The 8,889-nt window shown below is 44.0% G+C and overlaps 1 protein-coding gene across 1 annotated transcript in view; it reads left to right on the top strand.

The window, feature by feature from the left end:
* The window catches only part of tek (TEK tyrosine kinase, endothelial), a 30,178-nt gene that overhangs the window by 13,949 nt on the left and 7,340 nt on the right, over positions 1 to 8,889 (top strand). Inside the window, exons 6-17 of the mRNA XM_016248253.1 lie at positions 523 to 660; positions 997 to 1,119; positions 1,208 to 1,353; positions 1,471 to 1,615; positions 2,406 to 2,564; positions 3,133 to 3,267; positions 3,336 to 3,611; positions 3,945 to 4,253; positions 5,957 to 6,117; positions 6,352 to 6,562; positions 6,652 to 6,762; positions 6,866 to 7,056. Coding sequence (XP_016103739.1) covers positions 523 to 660; positions 997 to 1,119; positions 1,208 to 1,353; positions 1,471 to 1,615; positions 2,406 to 2,564; positions 3,133 to 3,267; positions 3,336 to 3,611; positions 3,945 to 4,253; positions 5,957 to 6,117; positions 6,352 to 6,562; positions 6,652 to 6,762; positions 6,866 to 7,056 — 2,105 coding nt within the window. The remainder of the gene's footprint in view (positions 1 to 522; positions 661 to 996; positions 1,120 to 1,207; positions 1,354 to 1,470; positions 1,616 to 2,405; positions 2,565 to 3,132; positions 3,268 to 3,335; positions 3,612 to 3,944; positions 4,254 to 5,956; positions 6,118 to 6,351; positions 6,563 to 6,651; positions 6,763 to 6,865; positions 7,057 to 8,889) is intronic.

The following is an 8,889-nucleotide window of genomic DNA, read 5'->3' as shown; positions in this document are numbered from 1 at the left end:
GTGTGTGGTGTTTTGTTTGTTTTGTGTTGTGTTGTGTGTGAGTGTAGTGTTTTATGTGTTGTGTTGTGTTGTGTGTGTAGTGTTTGATGTGTGTTGTGTTGTGTTGTGTTGTGTGTGTGTGTAGTGTTTGATGTGTTGTGTTGTGTGTGTAGTGTTTAATGTGTGTTGTGTGTGTGTGTGTGTAGTGTGAGTGTAGTGTTTGATGTGTTGTGTTGTGTGTGTAGTGTTTAATGTGTGTTGTGTGTGTGTGTGTGTAGTGTGAGTGTAGTGTTGTGTGTGTAGTGTTTGATGTGTGTTGTGTGTGTGTGTAGTGTTTGATGTGTGTTGTGTGTGTGTGTGTGTGTGTAGTGTGAGTGTAGTGTTGTGTGTGTAGTGTTGTGTGTGTAGTGTTTGATGTGTGTTGTGTGTGTGTGTGTGTGTGTGGTGTAGTGTTGTAGTGTTTGATGTGTGTTGTGTGTGTGTGTGTGTGTGTGTAGTGTGAGTGTAGTGTTTGATGTGTGTTGTGTGTGTGTGTGTGTGTAGTGTGCGGTGAGGGCCGCTTCGGCCGGAGCTGTAAGGAGCGCTGCATGGATGGAGTCTGTCGTTCTCTGCTCTTCTGTCTCAGAGACCCGTACGGCTGCTCCTGTGCGTCTGGATGGAGGGGCTTTAACTGCAGCGAGGGTGAGATGAAATCCTGTAGAGTTTAACACACAGGAGGACGTTTAATTTAATATTCTGTCTGAATGCTAGTAATAATGGTAGTACTCTGGACTAGTTTCGCTGAAGGTGTTCTGAAGTGTGTGCAATGAAAATAAACACTTTACAAATATTTTGTTCAAATGTGGCTTGTAACTCTCTTTATTTTGATGAAATAGAATGTGAATTGTGTTTTATTGCTCTAATCTGATAAGTGAAGCGTGAAGAAGAAGTGATGTTTCTATATTATTATGATTATTTATTAAGATATATTTCGGATATATTGAGGAGGCATATGATATAGTGCTCTTGTGATTCCAGCCTGTCCAGCCGGTTATTACGGCGCCGACTGTAAACAGAAGTGTGAGTGTGAACAGAGCAAATGCAGTCGCTTCAGAGGATGTGTGTGTGAAGGCAGGCACGGAGCTCGCTGTGAGAAACCTGGTAAAACTCATTTATTTCAAAGAAACCGTCCTGTGTTTCTGGGAGATCTCTGGGCTGAATCCTGGTCTGCTTGTGATTTCTTTCAAAGACACGAGACCTGTTATCATGAGCAGTCTGAGAGACATCGAGCTCAACTCGGGCGTCACATACACAGTCAACTGCTCTGCGTCAGGCCGGCCCGCTCCTTTACACGGGGAAATAACCCTGGTCAAACCAGACAAAACCACTGTCTATGTGAGTCTCGTCTCAATAACATCACCAATGCACTCGCACCGTTTCACACACCGTGAGCTTTGATCTGCTTGAGCCGCTGCATTGTTCATGAAACGCCTCTTCTTTTGTTTTTCTCAGGCAGTGGACACACAGACGGAAAATGATCAAACGACGTCAGCATTCAGGGTGGAGAAGATCAGTGTGTCGGCCGCTGGACGCTGGTCGTGTCAAGTGAAGACCAAACACTATCAGGAGGAGAAAGAATTCATTGTAAACGTCAAAGGTGAGATTCTTCAAAGTTCCCCAAGGCCTGTCTCTATTTCCCTCCCAGCTAAATTCACAACATTCTGTTTCAGGAGCCAAAATGTTATATGGCTATGAAATTAGCAATGTCCATAGTGGGAATATTAGCTGTAAATATTTAACATGGCAACAGTAAAAGTATGAAAAAAAATATTTGTAGACAAAATAGCCTCTCCCAAGATTGCAGGATTTTTTTCAGTTTGCCTATAGAATCACAAAAATGACTAAACTGAGAAAGGGCATTAGATTACGATCCTGAATGTGTCCCTTCATGTTGGTGTTACGATTGCTCTGTCGGGGTTAGATCCTGGACGATTAGAAAACAAAAGTCTGTGTTTCTCTAAAGGAGTCTCTGTGTGTAGAAACCGCTCTGACATTGAAAAACCCGCTCCTGCTCTGGATCCACTGCACAATGCATAGGTGACACTAACTGCCTAATGTGCCATACAACATTATCATGGCATTCAGACCACTGATTGTGACTAAAATAATAAGTGCCACCTCTGTCACATTAAACAATTTTTGTTCATTAAATGTGGCTTCTGGGTTGACTTCACAATGTTAAGATGGCTTAGCTATCAGTGCCTTATGTTCATAAATACATGACTTTATAAGGAAATTCCCTGCAGCCCCAATCTCAGTGACCTCAAATGTAGAAAGTTTGTAAATATCAAGAGCAATATCAAGAGAGGAATATGTGTTTCTATTAGTTTTGCTGTAGGCAATGCATTAATGACTTCATTACTCAGCTGGCACGTCTCTGTTTTCAGTTCCTCCGCAGCCCCAGAATCCTCCGCTCCTGAACGACAGCGGCCCGCATCACCTGCTGCTGCTGCTCAATAAAGAGCCCTACACCGGAGACGGGCCTGTCGCCTCAGTCAAGCTCATCTACAAACACACCAGCTCATCTACATGGAGGAGCGTTGAGGGTAACGGCACTTCATCGGCATGTGTTTGTGTTACTGCATACAGCAGCTGGAACAGTTCATACCCGAGGTTACAGGTCACTGTGTTGCTCTTGGCAGACTGTCTAGTGTAATAAATATTTCCATTGTGCAATAAATTACAAAAAGGTGATGGAAATGTGATGAGCTGAACATATTTCTGATCGCTGTCAAATACAGAAGATATGACTAGTCAGAAGAATGCGGGTGAAGTCATTGCTCCGGAAGGGCCTTTCATTTCCCAGCGGAGGAAAAGCACATGACTGTTTCCAGAACCACTGACCTCATCTGATGCTTGTGTTGTTTCACTTCATGCAGGGGAATCTTCTTTATTAGCTAAATGTGTTTGTACAACTAATGAAGAACACTGTTGTTTAGTTCTGGGTGCGTGCATTAGAAAACAGTCTAAAGATATTTGTGTCTTTGGCTCATTGTTCTTGCTGATCGGACTGATACTCAAAACGTGGAAAATCGTTAGAAAACTGTGGAACTGTGTTTGAAGTAGATAGCAGATATGGATTAAAAGAGACACATTTCTCCATGTGTTCCACAGCGAGCGGCTCTCTGGTGAGGTTGGACAACCTTTCTCCCATGACCCAATACACCACACAGGTGCAGCTGAGTCGCCACGGAGCGGGAGGAACCGGCCAGCCTGGACCCGAAGCCACTTTCTCCACGCAGATGCTCGGTAAGAGCTCAAACACAGCCTCACGTTCATCACACGGCAGGATGATAAAACACCTGTGTTTGTCTCAGAGCTCCCCGTAGGTGTGAAGCTGAGCCCCGTCAGTCAGACCGTGCTGCTCCTGTCGTGGGACGCCGCTCCTGCCGAGGAGGACTGGAGGTACGAGGTCACGTGTCAGCAGGCCGGAGCTTCGGGAACCGAGAGGAGATTCCAGCTCGCGTCGAACTCCTCCGACCTCCGTCTGAACGAGCTGAAACCCAGACACAAATACCAGTGCAAGGTGAGGACGAGCAGCAGCGCCGCGGGACAGGCCTGCCCCACCGTCAGCGCATGGACACTGAGCGACCGTAAGGATGCCTTTGTGCCTCTCACTTTTTTTTAGCTAGCAGCCATATGTATTGATTCCTGTCATCACTGGCGTGTCATCACAGCTACACACACGCTACACAGCACTGATAGATCTGTGTCTCCTCTGAAAGCTCTCTTGTCCATCAAAGTCACAGCACTGTTCAAAACACAGTTTCATAGCAAATTCAGAAAACGATGAGACAGTTAATGCCAAAAGCAATCAAGCAGTTTTGCTGCCTACTATATATTTCTTTATGTGAGTGTGCTGTATGTATGCGGTTGAGTTGGATATACTGGTGGAGTTATTGATTGGTTATGCGGTGATCCATCAGAGCTTCCTCCTCCTCCTGCCAACATCTCCACCTGTAACATCAGCGACTCCTCAGCCGTCATCACCTGGTCAGTGGCCGAGGGTCACTCCATCTCCAGAGCCATGATCCGCTACCAGCAGACGGAGCAGACGGACTACAGTCAGCAGGTGGAGCTCTGCGTGCAGGACCAGACCAGCATGCGCTTCCAGCTCAGGGGTCTGAGGGCCGACAGCACCTACGAGCTGGAGCTCTGGAGCGTCAACAACATGGGAGAGAGTGTGGAGAGACGGCAGATCACCCTCAAGACGCTGCCGCCGCAGGAGAGCTCACGTGAGTCTGTGCGCTGAACCGCTGAGTGTTTCCTATGAGATGCATGTGGTGTGTTCATCCAGTGTCATCCCAAATCTTCCAGTAGGATTCACTACTGGAGTGAGAGTCCGGTCCTCTGGGAAAGCCGTGTCATTTCAGCTTGAATATATTTTCTTTTTCTCTGCCTCAACTCCCATCTGTCTCTAATTGGCCAAGATGTTATGCTGTGTGTACTCTAACAGGGATATTGTTCTGTCATCATTTACTCACTCGATTGCTATTCTAAACCTGTATAACTTTCTTTCTTCTGTAGAAAATTAAAGAAGATATTTTAGGAAATGTCACAGCTACACACACGCTACACAGCACTGATAGATCTGTGTCTCCTCTGAAAGCTCTCTTGTCCATCAAAGTCACAGCACTGTTCAAAACACAGTTTCATAGCAAATTCAGAAAACGATGAGACAGTTAATGCCAAAAGCAATCAAGCAGTTTTGCTGCCTACTATATATTTCTTTATGTGAGTGTGCTGTATGTATGCGGTTGAGTTGGATATACTGGTGGAGTTATTGATTGGTTATGCGGTGATCCATCAGAGCTTCCTCCTCCTCCTGCCAACATCTCCACCTGTAACATCAGCGACTCCTCAGCCGTCATCACCTGGTCAGTGGCCGAGGGTCACTCCATCTCCAGAGCCATGATCCGCTACCAGCAGACGGAGCAGACGGACTACAGTCAGCAGGTGGAGCTCTGCGTGCAGGACCAGACCAGCATGCGCTTCCAGCTCAGGGGTCTGAGGGCCGACAGCACCTATGAGCTGGAGCTCTGGAGCGTCAACAACATGGGAGAGAGTGTGGAGAGACCGCAGATCACCCTCAAGACGCTGCCGCCGCAGGAGAGCTCACGTGAGTCTGTGCGCTGAACCGCTGAGTGTTTCCTATGAGATGCATGTGGTGTGTTCATCCAGTGTCATCCCAAATCTTCCAGTAGGATTCACTACTGGAGTGAGAGTCCGGTCCTCTGGGAAAGCCGTGTCATTTCAGCTTGAATATATTTTCTTTTTCTCTGCCTCAACTCCCATCTGTCTCTAATTGGCCAAGATGTTATGCTGTGTGTACTCTAACAGGGATATTGTTCTGTCATCATTTACTCACTCGATTGCTATTCTAAACCTGTATAACTTTCTTTCTTCTGTAGAAAATTAAAGAAGATATTTTAGGAAATGTCTAGAAAACTTTCTTAAATATGTTCTTTGGTGTTCCACAGAAGAAAGTCAGTCAGGGAGAGTAAATAATTACAGAAGCAGCATTCATTAAGTCTTCGCTGGTGCAGCTTCATAAAGGAGCTCATGTGAGCATCTGAACCATAGAATGAGGATGAGACACACTGAGAGAGTAACACTGCCCTCTACAGGCACGGATCACTTACTGTTTATAATGATGGAAGTCAGCGTTAAATTTGTGGTAATATATCTTCTGCATGTGACAAGAACCAATTTGTATCCAAACACTTTATGTGGATATTTATAGTGGATGTATATTGATCAAAATGAGCAATAATGTGCAGGAAGAAAGACAAACCTTTATTAAAGACGAACCATTATTAACATTTAACATTAACATTATTTAACACTTGACAGGTGAAGTTAATTTTCATAAATATTTATATTTGTTCAGCACTATAAAATGCTCCAAATGACCAATGAAATGTAAATTGTCTTTCAGAGCTGCAGGGGTTCCAGGCTCACAGTAACATGCTGTTCTATGCGATCCTGGGCTCCGCCGGCATGACGTGCATCACTATCCTGCTGGCCTTCTGCATCGTCCTGCAGCTCAAGAGAGCCTCTTTCCATAGTCACATGGTGCAGGCCTTCCACAACATAGCGGTGAGACACCGACCGAAGTTCAGCGTTCCCACTGACCGTATGCATTCATTTACAGATCTATCACAGTAAAAGTCAGCTGAATTTAGTCACAGCTTTATCTCTATAGCAGGGTTAGGGTTCTCACACTAGCACTTGGCCGTACAGCAGAGTTCAGAGTTTGGATCCTTCAGTAGCTGCTTCAGGTGTGTTGGAGCTGAACTCTCCTGTAAACATCGATCTCTCCTGTGCTCACAGAGAGAGGAGCCTGTGGTCCAGTTTAGCTCCGTGCCGCTGAACGTGCCCAAAAAAGTCCCCAACTCCAGCCAGTCTGTGGCCTATCCCACCCTGGAGTGGAGCGACATCAAGTTCCAGGATGTGATCGGAGAGGGAAACTTTGGGCAGGTGCTGAAAGCCCGCATTAAGAAAGACGGCCTGAGGATGGACGCGGCCATCAAGAGAATGAAAGGTGAGGAGAATTCAAAGAAAAGAGTCAGTATGTATGTTAGCAAGTGCTCGATTTCTCTCACAATGTCTCATTCTCTGTCTGAACCATAGAATATGCCTCTAAGGACGACCACAGAGACTTTGCCGGGGAACTCGAGGTCTTGTGTAAACTGGGTCATCATCCGAACATCATTAACCTTCTGGGAGCGTGTGAACACAGAGGTGTGCGCCTCAACTCCCACAGACATTTGTTGATCTCCTGCAGATCTCCGATACGACGCGCCTGTGTTCGAGAGCTCATTCACACTGTCTGCTTCTACTGCAGGTTACCTGTATCTGGCCATTGAATACGCTCCTCACGGAAACCTGCTGGACTTTCTGCGTAAGAGCCGCGTGTTAGAGACAGACCCTGCCTTTGCCATCGCTAACAGCACCGCGTCCACGCTCTGCTCGCAGCAGTTACTGCACTTTGCTGCGGATGTGGCTTGTGGCATGGACTTCCTGAGCCAGAAACAGGTGAGCGTGGAAAACACTGTCTAAAAAAATATGAAAAAGTTCTGCTGGAAATCCTCACAGATACCATTTCTCTCTAAGGATACTGCTTTTTCTAATATCTTTGAGATAGTCTGTAATTAACTAATTATCTAGGATCAAGTTGTGTTTTTTTAATGAGAGGCTTAATAACAGCCAGTTTGAAGGTTTTGGGGACATATCCTAATGACAATGATGAATTAATAATAGCCAGAAGAGGATCTATGACTTCTGGAAGCACCTCTTTTATTAGCTTAGATGGAATAGGGTCTAACATACATGTTGTTGGTTTAGATGATTTAACAAGTTTATACAAATCTTCCTCTCCTATAGTAGAGAATGTGTGGAATTGTTCCTCTGGGGATCTATAGCACACTATCTGATGCGATACTGTAGCTGACGGCTGCATGGTTACAATTTTATCTCCAATAGTATCGATCTTGGAAGTAAAGTAGTTCATAAAGTCATTACTGCTGTGCTGTTGGGAAATATCAACACCTGTTGATGCTTTATTTATTTAAATTTATTTCGTTAATTAAGCCACTGTATTGAATAAATACCTGGGGTTATGTTTGTTTTCTTCTAAAAGAGATGAAAAGTAATCAGATCTAGCAGTTTTTAGAGCTTTTCTGTAGGATAGGGTACTTTCCAGCCATGCAACACAAAATACCTCTAATTTTGTTTTCCTCCAGCTGCGCTCCATGCAACACCTCCTCCTTTACCTTTTGGACGCGGCTCATGTTTATAACAGTAATCTTGGGGGGTAGACTCATGTAAAGTAATCATCAGGTTTTAGCCAGGTTTCTGTCAAACATAGCATTATGATCATAACATTTACAAAAAGTTATTTTTATAGAAAGGGATCTAATATTCATTAAGCAAAGCTTTATCCAAAAGAGGTCAATCATTAAATGTTGTACCCACATTATCCACTGATTGTAAATGACGAAGTTTTATGTTCTTTATTCTAGCACTAACGGGGCTAAATGTGGTAGAAATAATGCATAACGAATGGCTTTCTCGAAACTCTCTTCATTAAAAGATCAAAAGTACACGCTCTTTCCAAGGCTGAAACCAACCATCTTTTTGGACATTGCTTTTGAATAAATCGATTGTATAAAATATCAGCTTGTCTGTGAAAATCATCTAGATTGCTAGATGCAGTCTGTGGCTGCACGTAAGAGACACAAGATCAGGCACCTCTGCATTAAAGCCCTGCACGGGACTGTTTTCCTAATCCCACTTTCGCAATTTTTGTGTCCAGCCCCACCCACTCTCGCAAACATTCTAATATTGTATAAATAAAGTACTCTTGTTATATGCTATATTAATTAACAAAAGTTGCGTATGACTTTGGAAGCAAAGCACTTAATTGCGTCTGATGTTTCCAGATAATCTTACTTACCAGATAATGAACGTCTTTAAAGCAATATATTTGCACACATTTTGGTTTTTATAAAAAGAACATGCATAAATGAGAAAATAATGCGGGAAGAGCTAGTTTTTAAATGCAATAGGCTAAGCCACAAAACGGTCTCTATGTGTTACTCGCATTGACTGACTCACCTGCGTGCATGGAAGGCTGCCTAAATGCAACACTGAATTACTTCAAAATATATCTGTTTTGTCGAGTATTCGCATAAATGGGTGTCTTAAGTGAAAGCAAACAACTGTGTTAAATTTTGATGTGTAACATTAGATCTGTGATTTGGATATTAATATAGTACACCTGCTGCTCTCTGTGTCATGTTAAAGGGGGCATATGATGTTGCTAAAAAGAACATTATTTTGTGTATTTGGTGTAATGAAATGTGTTTA

This window comes from Sinocyclocheilus grahami, unplaced genomic scaffold, assembly GCF_001515645.1.
Source record: "Sinocyclocheilus grahami isolate Dianchi unplaced genomic scaffold, SAMN03320097.WGS_v1.1 scaffold872.1, whole genome shotgun sequence".
NCBI classification, from domain to species: domain Eukaryota; kingdom Metazoa; phylum Chordata; class Actinopteri; order Cypriniformes; family Cyprinidae; genus Sinocyclocheilus; species Sinocyclocheilus grahami.
This window is presented reverse-complemented; position numbering and strand designations above follow the sequence as displayed.